The sequence below is a fragment of the Zonotrichia leucophrys genome, chromosome 17 (assembly GCF_028769735.1).
Source record: "Zonotrichia leucophrys gambelii isolate GWCS_2022_RI chromosome 17, RI_Zleu_2.0, whole genome shotgun sequence".
NCBI classification, from domain to species: Eukaryota; Metazoa; Chordata; class Aves; order Passeriformes; family Passerellidae; genus Zonotrichia; species Zonotrichia leucophrys.
In genome coordinates, this window is record NC_088186.1 from 10,060,732 (window position 1) to 10,075,001 (window position 14,270).

A 14,270-nucleotide genomic window follows, 5' to 3' on the forward strand; every position below is an offset into this window, starting at 1 on the left:
GCCCGGCCAATGGGAGCGGGCGGTGTTGCGGTGTGCGGAGGCGGGAGCGCCGCGGGGCCGCTCTGGGCCGTGAGGGGAACTCGGCCCCGGCACCGTTCGGGGAGCTCCCGGTGCTCGCAGGGACCGGCTCCGCCTCCGCTGGGCTGCCCGGGTGCTCTCCGGGACTCGCTAATTCCGCAGGGACCGCTCCGGTCTCTCTGAGCTGCCGGCTGCCCTCAGGGACCGGCCCGGCTCGCTGAGCCCCCGGTGCCCTCAGTGCCCGGTTCCAGCCCCGCTGAGCCCCCGGTGCCCTCAGGGCCCGGTTCCAGCCCCGCTGAGCCCTCGGTACCCGGCATGGGGCTGCTGACCCAGCTGGTCCGCGGGCTGGTGCGCGGCGCCGACCGCCTGTCGCCGTTCACCAGCAAGCGCGGCCCGCGGAGCCACAACAAGGGCCGCGGTGCCAAGAAGCTGGGCGTGCTCACCCGCAACAAGAAGTTCCTCCTCGTCAAGGAGATGGTGCCCGAGTTCGTCGTGCCCGACCTGACGGGCTTCAAGCTGCGGCCCTACGTGTCGTACCGCGCCCCCGAGGGCTCCGAGCCGCCCATGACGGCCAAGCAGCTCTTCGACCAGCTGGTGGCTCCGCGCATCGAGAAGGACGTGAAGGACGGCACGTTCGACCCCAACAACCTGCAGAAGTACGGCTTCGAGCCCACGCAGGAGGGCAAGCTCTTCCAGCTCTTCCCCAAGAACTACGTGCGGTAGGGAGCGGGCGGTGAGACCGCTGGGCAACGCGGGACAGGCTCCGTCACTGGACAGCAAAGCAAATCCTTCTGCCTTGGAAATCTGCGGTGTGACTGAGACAGCTGTGCCTGGTGAGCAGAGCCCTCTCTGCGGTTCTGAGGATGAGGAGTCCATCATGTTTCTAAATAAAAAGTACTGCAAAGTTTAAGAATTAAACTTTAAAAATTAAATTAAGACTGAAACGTTCACTCTGGGAGAAAGGAAGGAAGATCAGTGGATGGTCTGTGAGGGCTGTAATATGGGCTGACAGATGAGTCCTTACAGTGGTGTGGGGGGTTCAAACCCCCACATTTTGGGGCTGGGCAGGGCTGTGATGGAGTGGGGGTGCTGCAGCCCCAGTGACACAAGGATGAGCCACAGTGGGCTGGCTGGGGATGAAGAAGGCTTTCTAACAGCTTTTCTAACTGAGCTCTGCCTTTTTCCCCTCCTGTGGAGCTGATCAGAACCAGTCACACACAAGTGGCTGTTACTGCCTCGCTGCTGTTGGCAGCCGTGGCCCCTCAGCTTTGGGAGCCTTGCTGCCCATCCAGGGCACTTGGCAGGGGGATGCAGGGCTGGAGAGCAGGAAATCCTCTGCCCTTTGCTGCCATTTCCAGCGTGCTCTTCACCCCATCATTCCCCTCACACCCCATGGAAGGAGATCACAGCTGGCTCCTCATTGCTCTGAGCAAAGCCAGGCCTGGCCCAAAGCCCAAACCGGGCTGGCCCAGTGGGTGTCACCCTCCAGCCTCGCTGCCCTGGGGCTGTTCCCTGCTCTGACAGGGCAATAAAAGCCATTACAACCTTTCAAACAGACACAGGGACACACCCTCGGCTTTCCCAGGAAACTGGCTCATCCACTCTGCCTCCCATAGAATATTCACCCCTTGGAGCCCCAGGTGTCCCAGGCCAGGGCAGGAGGTCCTCACAAGGACTGTCAAGTAACTTGATTTTTAAAACTCAACCAAAAAAAATAAATTGCTTATATCGGCTTTATTTTAGAAACATCCAAAAATAGCATGTTTGTTTTTTCTTTAGCAAAAGCTCTTGTTTTCATTACTAATATGAATCTTCATGTAACAGTGCTCCAGAATGTTTGCTAAAATACACATTCACCCTTGAGAAGGGGGTTACAAAGCAGCAAAGTTCTCATCTGCTGCACCTCATTTAGCTGCAGCACTGTTACACAGAGACCTGTTGCTGGTGTTTCTTTCCCTCCACACAATTCATTCTTTAGGACCCTCAAAGACAAACCGTGCATGCTAAAGGTTACTGATCTAGTTTAAGCTGGTTTTTTGTTTCTAGGAGTAGAGAAATGTTCCAGAAAGGGTTTTGCTGATGTTTCACAGTGAAAAAAAGAGAGCTGATGGAGCAACCATGAGAAATCCTGCAGCCATTCCTGGAGGTAGTTAGGGCAATGCTGTTAAGATTTTGGTTTCTGTACTTACTTTAAATTTAAAAAGATATCAAGAAACACTACTTATACTTTTTGGAGGTTTTGATCTTAAAGCTGTTCACCTTTTATAAACTGAGCTTGACTTTGGACCTAAAGGTGGCTCTGTGGAGAGCAGAAAGAATGAGCTGAATATGGAGAGGCCATGGGGTGGGTGAGTGGCACTAAAACATGGTGGGGTCACTACAGGATTTACCTGAGCCAGGGTGTGCTCAGGGAATGATGAAGGAATCTGCAGGCAGGTGATGAGTGATGGAAAATGATGGAGAAGCACCAGGACCCTCCCAAGGAGGATCCCCCAGCACCTCCCATCACACAGCCAGCCTGCACTTCCTTCTGAACCACAGCTTGTCTCTGTTAAACATCACTGTGAGCACACTGCCCTGCATCTGGCCTGCCTGAGCTCTCCTCCATCACACAGCCCAGCCTCTGCCCAGGGGCTTTTCTGAGCCATTCAGGAACCCTGCTGATCACTGCAGGGGTCTGCACAGCAGCACAAACAAGTCTGGTTTGTGAGGGAGGAGGAGAAGGGGCCTGACAGATCCATTGTGAAATGCAAACCAGCCCTGGAAGGGTCAGATCTGAGGTACAAAGCAGCAGCCTGTGAGAGGAACTGGGACATGAAAGGAAAAACTAAATAAACCTGTCTGGCCATGACCACAGGCCTGTGAGCAAGGGCTTTCCTCTGTGCTGAAAATAAAACATCAGGAATCCCAGCAGTGATGGCCCTGAAGGACTCCCAGGCTCAGCAGTGAGATGGGAAAGCCCAGCAGAAGTTCAGCTCTCACTCTCAGTTCAGTTTTCCCCCTCTTCCATTGGGACTGGTCAATGGACACTTCCAGCTGTTCCTTTGGATGGAGATCTGGGACTTGGCACATCTGGAGGGGTCACCAGGCTCATCTCCCACTTCCAGACATGGAGGATGTTGTCATAGAAGGAACAAGTGGCCACAATGCTCATTTCTTTGGGGCTGTCTGGGGACCTGGCTGGGTCACAGCCTCTGTCCAGGCCCATTCCATTGGCTCTCTTGGCTCCTGAGTCAGAGCCACTGGCTGACCCAGGATCTGCCCCTTGGGCAGCCAAATCTAAACCTCCCTTTAAACCAGAGCCCCTGAGCAGTCCAGCATCCCCAGCCAGCTTTGGCCCTGCCCCTGTGGGTGCCACAGCAGGGCTTTCACTCTCCTCATCCAGGATTACATCAAAAGTAGCTGTAGGAGACTCATAAATTATCTTCAGGTTCTGCACCTGCAAATTGAGCCTCTCATCTCCTTGCCCTGCTGCTGCCACGAGCTCCTCCTGAGGCTGGCACGCAGCAAGGTCCTGGCTGGCAGGCAGGGCATCCCTTGGACACAGCCTTGACCAGTCAGCCCCATAGGCCAAGGAATTGTGCAGGACATAGGATGACAGGATGATACACTCCTCTGTGTTTTCAGCTTGAAGAAAAAAAGATAAATGAAATTACTTAGAAATCAAGTTGTGGCACAGTGCTCAGCAGCCATTCCAGCACTGGTTGTGTCTCATGGGAAGAGTTCTCTGGTTATTCCCTTCTTCACCACTGAGTGAAGCAGGAGGAATGAGGTTCTGAACATTTTTCAGCCATCTCTTAATGATTCCTCCTGGGTCAGTAGCAGAGGAGAAGAGGGTTTAACATGCATGAGATAAAAGAGCATCACTATTCAAAGTGCCTACAACGGCTCAAGACAGACCAGACTGGTCACACCACAGCCTCCACTGAGCCATGAACACACCTGGGGGACTGCCAGCTGCTGGTTATTAACACACTGCAGATGTTCTTCCTGTCAGCTTTCAACACCTGACCCTCACAGTGAGTTCCTTCCTTCCCCACACAGGAGAAATGCCATCCTCTTTTCCTAAGCTGTTCATCTGCCCAAGGTCTGGAGATCCCAGGAACCCAACCATCCTCTGTCAGACTGCATTTGTGATGTGAATGCAAACAGCTTTTCCACCATGGAAGTACCTTGTGATTACATTGAGTTTATTCATGTTATTCTGGATTTACCAGGCTGCAGAGCACTTCCTTCCTGAGGCAATAACTGACTCCCCAGCGGGTCAGTGACTCCTGCTAACAGGAAAGCACCACCTGACATTCAGATGCACCTCTCTGAACCAGCACAATGCACACAAACCAGAGTGGTTGTGCCCTCACACCAAACACAAAGGCTTTCCTCCATGATAAAACGCTTTGAGAGATTTACACACAGACAGTGACAGGGCCTTGGCACAACCAAGCAGGCCAAGAGAGTGCCCAGATGTGGAAAAGCTGGAAGTTCCCTCAAAGTGGAACAGAACCTATGGCTGTTAACACCATCTCAGACATTCCAGCAGGAGCTGGAGCTCCCCATGACCCTGGGGGCAGCAGAGGGGCACAGCAGCACCTCTGCTCCCCAGAGCAGCCCTGGGGCACCTCTGTCCCCAGACACTCACCCAGGCTCCCACGGCAGTCCAGGATCTTGAAGCCGCTCTGCATGCAGGCTGCCAGGAGCACGAAGTCACGCGTGGGGTGCCACTTCAGCCTCCACACCCCCCCTTCCACGTGGGTGTCAGCCAGAGGCTGCCTCATGTTCCTGGTGTCCCACAGCAGCACGTGCTCGTCGTAGCTGGGGACACAACACCAACAGGCACAAAAGCACAGCCAGGTCAGGGCACAGAACAAAGGGAGGAAAGGCCACATGCTCTGCACCACATGGAGCTTCTGCAGAGGCAGCAGCACAACCAGGGCTGGCACACCAGGGGAGAGCTGGAAGGGACTCACCTGCCTGTGGCCAGGAGATTCTCCCGGTGGGGACTGCACTGAATGCTGCACACACCCATGGAATGTCTGCAGGGGGAAGAGACAGCAATTTGAGAAGGGCTTCTTCCTTGAATTTAAAGGATTTTTCAGTCCACATTATTTCATCAAGGTGTCTCAGGAGAAGTCAGCTCTAAATTTCAGTCCAGTGACACACCCAAGCAGAGTTTCATCTACAGAGTCCATCAGCCCTCCCAGGGACAAAACTCCTATTCACACCATCTCTCAGCACAAAAATTTTCTAGTAATATTTACCCCATAAACTGCTGCTCAAAGGCCCTAAGAATTCCAGCAGAACAACTCCATTCCCAGGAAACTTTACTCCCAAAATTAGTATTTCCATAGCCATAATCCCCAGTGTAATTTAAGTTTACATACAGAATTCCACTGGAGAGCTGTGTATATTGTTTTAACCATTTTTTTAAATAAGATAGAAAAGAGATCACTTCAAACAACTAAACAGTAGAGAAAAAAATATTTTCTACAAACCATTCCATAATAATATATCCAAATTTAACACACACAGAAATTGCCAAAATAAAAGCGTAAATCAGGATCATCCTTTTTTAGAAAGAAACTACCACCTTCTTCACATGTGGAAGTCAGCACTTGGTTTATTGTGTTAAAGGAAACAGAGAAGAAAGTTTCAACCTGAAGTTGTTCTGATGAAAAAAAACCTAATAGGCTTCCCAAGGGAGGCAGAACACGGACCCACTATCACTGCACGTGTCCGAATTCAGTGGCTTGGCCGGGGGCAGGGCAGCAGGGAGGGTTCCCACCCCACTGCTGGAGGGCTGGGCATGGACAGGTCTCACTCACCTCCTGCTGGTGAAGACTGGAGCCTCTGGACTGCACCTGGTGTCCCAGCCCTTGAGCAGGCTGTCATCCCCTCCTGCCCAGGGACAAAACACTGTCACCCTCAGCACCAGCCCTGAGCACGGGGCAAAGCAGTGCCAGGGGTCTGCAGCTCCCACCTCTGCTCTGGGACAGGGACAGGAGCCAGGGCACGGCTGGGGCTGGGCCAGGGCAGCTCAGGCTGGAGCTCAGGGCAAGGCTCTGCCCCCAGAGGGTGCTGGCACTGCCCAGGCTGCCCAGGGAATGGGCACGGCCCCGAGGCTGCCAGAGCTCCAGGAGCCTTTGGGCAGCGCTGCCAGGGGTGCCCAGGCTGGGGCTGCTGGGGGGGCTGGGTTGGATTGATGATCCCGGTGTCCCTTCCTGCTCAGGGCAGTCTGTGACACAGAGCTGATGCTTCCCAGCCCTGGGATCTCACAGAATTTAACAGACACACCAAAAATCACATTAGGCTCCCAATACTCATCACCACAGAAAACACAAGTGGTGGCAATATGGTGCTACCCTCTTCTTTGGTAAGAAAAATAATAGAAGTCATAAAGGCTGGACTCAAAGAGCTCTCTGGCTCTTGAGAGACTGCAGGAGGATATAATCTTTTTTGCCAATAGTCACTCAAAATACAGTTTTCAGGGTACAGCTTCCAACCCCTTTCCACCATGAAGGAATGAAGCCTTTCACCCCTCATCAGAGGACCCAGCTCTGCCAAGAGGTGATGCAAGCAGCTCACCCAACCCTGGCAAGTAAAACCCCAAGGAACACATCCCCAAACAAGGGGCCCCTCCCCAACAGCCCCCAAGGGGATCCCCAGCCCATACAGACCTGAATACACAATATCAATGTCCCAGTAATTAAAAGCAGCAATCCAGGCCTCAAATTTGTGAGCTTCCCACTGGTTCAGGACATGCACAGAAGGAGCAGATTCATCTATGGAGAAAAGATTCAGCTTCCCCTCTGAATCACTGCTGATCACTCTTAAAGGACATCCACTACAGCAGGGTACACAAAAACATTGGGAATTACTGTGACAATCAAATATTTCAATTCAAATAAACACTGGCAGAGACTGGCAGCATGGTGCCAGCAATGACACATTCATACAATTCTTTTCAGCTTCATCTTAAAATCACCTGCCCCAGTAACTGCCACTCCCTGCTCTCAGAGGGAGCAACCACTCACACCCAGGTCAGGGAAAGAACCACTACTGGCTCTCCTCTTTCTCAGAGATGCAGAACTTGACTTCTTACATGGTTCACAGTACATCAATAAACAAATTCCATGTGAAGAGGGTTCTTTTTTTTTTTTTTTCTCCAAGTCAGACTGACAATGCCCTTTCAGAGCCTCTTCCCTCTTCTGGAGTACAAAGAGATGTTTTATTTCCTCGCTATCACTGAAACCCAAAGCACTGGCTGATCCTGACCTTTCCTGCTCTCTTCCTGTGCCACAGTACAGTTACAGTTTCTAGACACAATGACCTTGGAGCACTGGCAAATGTTTTGCAATTCCCAGAGCACAGATTTTTCTGGCCTTCCCTGACATGAGCTAGGTCCCTTCTGTTTGGTTACCTGCAACTGCAGGCGCTGCTTTGGTGGCCTGGGGCGTCTTTCCAGTTCTGTATCAAATTATGCAATCACACTCCCAAAATTTGAATCTCCCAAATAAGAGATACAGGGCCACCCCCTTCCTGCAGAGATATGAACAATGTACATTTGGCTTCTAGGAGAAGTTACTGGTCTCTCAAGTGACAACAATGACAGGTTTAAAGGGGCATTTCATCATGGCAACAATCATTTATCATGAAGGACAGAAACAAAAAATAAGGAGGAATGTAAGAAGCAAGTCTAACTGGCAATTCTACTTACTCATTAACACATTAGCACACACAGAAATGGCTTTAATTAGCAAATGTGCCCTACAGCATTAAGCAATGACTGCCTGATCCCCCGGGTTTCCAGCCTCACACCAAAGGCACCACTCTTCATCTGCACCTACAGAACACATTAACCTCCCTCCCCTTCAAGGTACAGTTAATTCAGTTTATTTCACACAGCAATGCCATTTCTGAAATCTCATGTATGAGCAGTTGAGAGAAGAAGGAGCCACTTCCACACCAATTCTCTCCTGTTTCTCACTAACCCATGATTAAACTTCCTACATGTGCTATTATTAGCAGTTCTTAAGGAGAACTCCACACTAAAATTTCAGCTGTTCTTACAGCAGAGTTGGTAGCAGCAGCTCCATTTGCATCCCATTCTGGTCCTTCCTTTTAACAAAGGCAGCAGAGGACACATCCCTGGCTCACCTGCTGCCATTCCCCAAAGCACAACCTCCCATTTGTTGTTGGATTAGTCTCTGCTCCTGTTCCAGTGGCCACACTGTTTGTGTTCCTGTTACCCTTACTCTGGAAAGAGCTACTTCTAGAGCAGGGCCAGGGAGCCAGCTGGATCAAGAAAGTCAAAACCACTAAAGACTGCTTCATCCAAGCCCTCAACTTCTCCTGAAGTTGTCCCCCACACCCTGGCTCCAGCTCCAGCCTCCCTCTGCCATCCTCACCACTGCTCTCGTCCAGTGGACCAGTCCAGGGACAGGGCCAGGCGCTGTGCCCCGAGATCCACCCTGAAGCGTGGCTCCAACATGCAGCTGTTCTTCTACTGGAAACAAAAGAACTCCATTAAGACAGCAGGCACATAATGACAAGTGCACTGCTTCCCAGAGAAGGTTTTCCACAGACTGATGAGCAAATGAGGGTCCCACAGTAAAGAAGCAATGAAATGTGCCACAGCACTGTACAATCATCCAGTGCTGGCTGAGGGGCAAACGTGCACACACAGGATCCCACCCTTCTGCTGCTCATCTCCCATCAAACCTCCCTTAAACTCTGCTGCTTCTCAGGGAGCAATGAAGTGCAGCAGCAGTAATGACCTGACTGCTGAATTCCCTTACACTCTGTGAGAGTGGCTCTGATCACCCTCTTCTCTCACCCCACTCCAAAACTCCTCCCTGCTTTTACCAGCTTTGCACTTTCTGATGTTTCCCAGTCAGGCCATACTTGTATCCAGGGTCTGCTCCTTCCCTCCTCCTCCCTCCCCTCCCTGACTCTGCAGATGGGTAGAGCCCAGCCCAACTCTCTGGCACCATGAAGAAACTCATAGAATTTATAACAAACCTTATCAGAGGACAAAAGAAGTATTTAAAAAGCTAAGCATGCTGAGGAAGCCATGGAAACCAGCTTTCCTGCAAGCCTATACACACCACCAGTAAATGCAGAGAGGTAGCAAACATGGCTTAAAACAGCTTCAGCAGCAGGCACTGCATCCACCCACCTCACTTCCAGTCAGGTGGAAAAATTCCACAGCACCTGTGGAGTTTGCAATGCCAACCATGGGATGTTCTGCAACAGGAATGTGGCACCTAAAAGATCAAGTTAAACAAGTCTCCAATGTCCATCTTTCTTGTATTTAGGAATAGAGCAAAGCCATAACTTTCATTCCAACATGCACAAGAAGAAGGTACGTAACTAAAAAAATCTTACATTAAGAAAATCTAAGGCTCCTCAAGCTCCCACACACCTGCAAGGAGGGGATTCTGTACAAGGGAGATCTACTATATGTTATTATATAAATAAATGAGGTACAAAGTCATGACCAGCCCAGAGAGCAGAAAGTATGAAACAGAAACAAGGCAGTCCTTGCTCATTGGAACAAACTGGAAAGTATTTCCCTTCAAGAAGTCAGGAACTGTTCCATTAGTAACTATTGCTGTTGCTGCCATGCCAAAAAAGGATCCCGGGAGGAGCAGAGCGTGCTGCTGTGGCACCGAGCCTGGAGGGCCGGAGTTACCATTTGATGTCCAGGATGGCGGCCGTGTCGATGCGCTGGATCTCGGTCAGAGGGATGTAGGGCTGCTCCTCGTTGTAGTGGTACAGGTAGAGCCGCCCCGTCCGGTCACAGGCCCCGCTGCTCCCCCGGGAATCGCTCTGTGGCAAAAACACGGGAAAGAACGGGGCAAGCTCAGCCGCGCTTCTGCTTCCTTCCTGGAGATCCTGCTCGGAGGGCAGGGCTGAGGCTGCCACTTGTGCAGCCCCAGCCTTGAGGCATGAAAGGAGAGAAGGGATGAAGGGAGCCAGCCACGCTCACCGGAGGGGCCTCTCTGCCCTCCTCGAACCGTCCCAGCCGGGACAAGGCACGGCCCCGCGGCGGGAAGGGCAGAACCGGGGACGGGGATGCGGCTCGCCCGGAGCGGGGCCAGGCGGGGACCTGGGTTCGCCCTGCTGCGGTGTCGGCCAGTGATGGAACCGGGGCTCGCCCCAGAGCGGTACCGGGCAGAGACGGGGATGGGAGTTCGCCCTGGAACGGTACCGGGCGGGGATGGGGACGCGGGCTCGCCCCGGAGCGGGGCCGGGGCCGGGCTCACCTGCTCGGGCGGGCGCAGGTGGTAGGTGCCGCAGGCCAGGATGCTGTGCCAGCCCTCCACCGGGCACCACTCCACGGCGTCCGCGCTGAACTCCGTGTCCACCACCTGCAGCGTGCGCGTCCTGCACGGCGCGGCCATCGCGGCCGGGCCCTGCTGCGCCGCCGGGGCGGCTCCCGGGAGGCTCCGGGAGGCGGGGCCGGCCCCGTCTGCTTCCCGGTCAGGGCGGGCCCGGGGCGGAGCTGCCCCCTGGAGCCGCCTCTTCCGCCGGCCGGGCTGTTCGCGCACGGGGGGTTCTTCTTGCCTGCCCGAGCTCCCGCCCGATGCGTCCTTGCCGAGGGAAGGGGCTGCGGCTCCAGAGCTCCCCCGGGAGGGATCCCTGCCCTGAGCCGGCAGCCGCTCACGAGGGAAAGCCGCTATCAGCCTTTCCTCGCCATGCCCCCAGCCCGGCCCTTCCCGAGCACACCCGGGCTGGTGCCGCTGTTCCGGGGCTCGGAGCGCTCCTGGGCGCTGCCCTGAGCCTTTCCCTGTCCCCTCGGTCCTTTCCCCGTCCCGCACCTCGGGATGCGCCCGCAGCCGTTCCCACCGCGGTGCCGCTCCCTGCACTGCCGCTGCTCCCTGGCGGAAGCCCTGCAGACCCAAAGGTCTCGTTCCTGAGTGAAATCAGCCAAGGCCGGGCCCTTTGGTTTTCCCATAACCAACCCTACATTTATTGACACTGAATTTCATCTCCCACTGTCTCCACATCCTTCTGCAGTTCACTCAGCCTTTATTATCATTACACTGAATAATACTATCAGTGGATTTGTCAGTTTCATTATACGTTACTTTTTTTCTATTTTTTTATATACTGGACATCCAGCTGTTTACTTCCCACCACCATAAAAACCCTCCCTTCTACTCCTCCTTTCCTGTCTTTTAAACAGTTGTCTATGTGACATTTCCCTTTTTGACCAGCAGCTTCTCTTCCTTAAGTGCCTTGAGCAAAGTCATCATTAAGTGCAGTTCAAACTGTCCCAACCAAATCCCCTTTTCCCTGCTTGTTGATGCCTGGAATTGAAGCAATTCCAGTAAAGTTTTGGAGCTGATTTCCCTGTACAGAACCCACAGTGACTCCTCCTCAGTATTCAGCCACTGGTGCTGCATCACAGCATCCATGAATTCACCAAGTGCAGGTGGCTGTAGTTTGAAATTCCTTCTAGAAGCTGCTGTGCCATTGTACCGAGGGAGAGGTCGCCATCCCAGCTGGGAGCTCGGCTTGTTCGTCCCTGAGCTCCCTCGGAGCCGTAGGTGGCACCGTCTGCTCCTGGCAACTTGTTGTTGCTCATTTCAGCTGAACTTTCATCTCTCCTGAAAGCACTTCTGCTCTGAGCAGATTCCCCGTGGAGCTCTCCATATGGAGTGTTCCTGTGTGAACCCCACCAGCTCTTTCACAGGGAACACATATGCAAACAAGTCACTGGATTTTCTTCTGCTGAGGCTTTCATCTTCAGGTCAGCCCTTCCCTTTGCTGTGCATCCCTCTCTGCTGAATCCCCCTGCTTCTGATTTTTTCAAAACTACTCATGTAAGTTTTATTCCTCATATTTTGTTTTTCTTTGCATTACTTTGCTGGGTTGGTTTGTTTCTTTGCTTGTTCTACGTTTCACCTGCCAAATGTTATTCTTTCCATCTCTTACATTTGGATACATGTTCAATTTACCAAGGATTTCTTCTTACTCTGAGTATCCCACATGCTCCTGTTTAATCACACCAGCCTCCTTTTGCCCTTGGTGTTATTTTGCTGGGTGGTGAAGCTTTGCTCCTGGCCCATGTGGTCTCTTACACCATCTCCATGCCTCCCATAAACATTTTCAGTCTTTCAGCTGCTCCTTTTACCAGGAGTTTCATTTAAAATTAAGTCACAAAGGAAAACTAAGACTATAATCTGATGGTGTTTAAAAGGTGCAAGAATCAGAACACCAAGCCCTGCAATCCACTGTATTTCAGATTTGGTGTTCCTTAAGCCAGCCAGGATTTCCAGTTGTGTTTTCTGCGTGTAGGGATTGGTGACACCGTCCTGCTTGGATAGGGAGGAGCACTGGAAGGTGCTGTACCAACATTTCAGTGTTTACAGGGGGTGTGCAGCCCTCTGTTATTACAGCCAGCACCAGGAGCACTGCAGCCTCCTGCCCTGAGCTGGATTTACCACATTTCCCTGCAGGAAACAACCTGGATGAAGAACATCTCCATCAGGGGGAAGCCCTTGGAAAATCAGTTCTTGATCAGAACTGTCCAGGTGTGCTCCCAGATAAATGACTCCAATCCTGGGGTTTTAAATATAGAGCTATCCCTGCCAGCAGGGTTCTCTGTGGGTAAGGAAGGTCTTTACAAGAGCTCCATGCTCTGGGCTGCCTTGGGGAGCTGCCACCTTCAAGCCCCTTTCTGACCCTCCTCATGAGGGAGAGGGAAGATGTTTGTGCATGCCAAGAGCTGCCAGAATCACTGATCACTGATCCAGCAGGCAGGGATGTGCTCACTGCTGTCCCCAAGACCTTCCAAGAGTCAAAACCCCCACAGCCACTTCTCTGCTGTGGCACAGGGACAGTCTGGGGGCACAGATCGCACACCCAGGTGTTGTTATCTCCCTCTTATCTCCCTGAGCCTCTGCAGGATGTCTGGGCAGTTTCTTTCCACTTGGGTTTCCCTTTAACCCTGTGGGCATCTCCCCTCCTGCTGTACCCCACCCTCCCACATTCCCTGGGATCAGAAATCCCCCAAGCACCTCCATCCTGGCTTTATCCCACCCATCCCTGATTCCCTCAGAGGAATTTCCCCATTGCCCCACCAGCCCTGGGCGCAGCCTGTCCTTGTGCTCACAGCAGCAGCATTGAAACACCTGCACCAAATTCTCCCTGCTTGGTGCTGCTCAAGTGTTTAAGGGCTCTAAGACTGAGCTTTGCTTTGATAAACATGATTGCTGGTAATAAAATGGAAAACTGGCAGGACAAATAGCAGCCATTTAAACAGGCAAGGGAAAAAAACCCCAATACTTCTGCCTTATTCAGTGGATTACCTCAATAAACAAAATATCCCTTATGTTCCATTTTATATTAATCAAAAACTGCATTTCACTTCAAGGAAAGAATTAATGTTTCCTTTAAAAAAAAGATTACTCATTGCAGGAAAATTTGACTGGGTCCTGCTTGGTTTTGTCATCCTAAAGGGCATTTTGGGCTGCCTGAACAGAAAAGTTACAGTACAAATGTGGTTTCAGAGTGGCAACTCGACCAAGTGCCTTCAAGTGAACTTCCAGCAGGAAGTTTCAGAAGTTTTTTACTATTTCCCACAATGCTTAAAGCCAAAGGATGAAAACCCACCCAAGTGTTAATAATTCAGAACTTCCTGTGCAGATATTAGAAACAGAATATAATATTGGAAGTCCACAGCAGATCAATTTTCTAACAAATTGAATACAAGCAAGACCAACATTGCAACATGAAGTGGCAAAGTGAATCCTGATTGAAAAAAATCAAAATTCTAAACGGCTTTTACAAAAAAATTTTCACTAAGCACTCCAAGAAAGGCTCTGCATTAAGCACTCAGCAGCTCACATTCTTCTACTGTGAAGCAAGACTAACACCTGGCACTAAATTATCCATTTAGCTCTTCAGGAAACTCAGCTGATGTTCCTTTCACTTCTAAGGCAAAAATGGAATAGAAAATGGTTATTCATGAAAAGAAAAATAGGCATGTGCTCTGCAAGGGAAATCCTCCTCCCATACTACTGTTACTCATTACTACATTAAAAAAAATCAAAAAGTGATTCTTGGATTGATGACAACTCTTAAAAAAGTGAATAAATAATTCAAATCACCCAATATTAAATATTTAAACATCTCTGCACACGACTGGAGTGTTTCCTATGCTACGGGGAAGCCACGAGGGCGACCACATCCCCACACAGCTGCTCCCTGAGCTCCCCTGGCACTGCCCTCTGTGCCAGGCTGTG

The 14,270-nt window shown here is 51.5% G+C and overlaps 2 protein-coding genes across 3 annotated transcripts; one reads left to right on the forward strand and one right to left on the reverse strand.

Annotated features, from left to right (window-relative positions):
- The first annotated feature begins 27 nt into the window (after window positions 1-27).
- MRPL41 (mitochondrial ribosomal protein L41) lies at window positions 28-943 on the forward strand. Its single transcript, XM_064728112.1, has one exon. The coding sequence runs from the start codon at window positions 334-336 to the stop codon at window positions 739-741; it is 408 nt and encodes a 135-aa protein (XP_064584182.1). The 5' UTR covers window positions 28-333; the 3' UTR covers window positions 742-943.
- DPH7 (diphthamide biosynthesis 7) lies at window positions 860-10,496 on the reverse strand. Of its 2 annotated transcripts, none has more exons than XM_064728111.1 (9): window positions 10,284-10,496; window positions 9,710-9,846; window positions 9,194-9,281; window positions 8,424-8,518; window positions 6,693-6,859; window positions 5,841-5,913; window positions 4,986-5,051; window positions 4,658-4,830; window positions 860-901 (listed from the first exon to the last, which is right to left on the reverse strand). In XM_064728111.1, the coding sequence occupies exons 1-9, from the start codon at window positions 10,419-10,421 to the stop codon at window positions 894-896; spliced, it is 945 nt and encodes a 314-aa protein (XP_064584181.1). In that variant the 5' UTR covers window positions 10,422-10,496; the 3' UTR covers window positions 860-893. The 2 variants fall into 2 exon arrangements, with proteins under 2 accessions (XP_064584181.1, XP_064584180.1); XM_064728110.1 differs by lacking the exon at window positions 860-901 and adding an exon at window positions 1,736-3,645 and having other exon boundaries at window positions 10,284-10,495.
- Window positions 10,497-14,270: the final 3,774 nt, after the last annotated feature.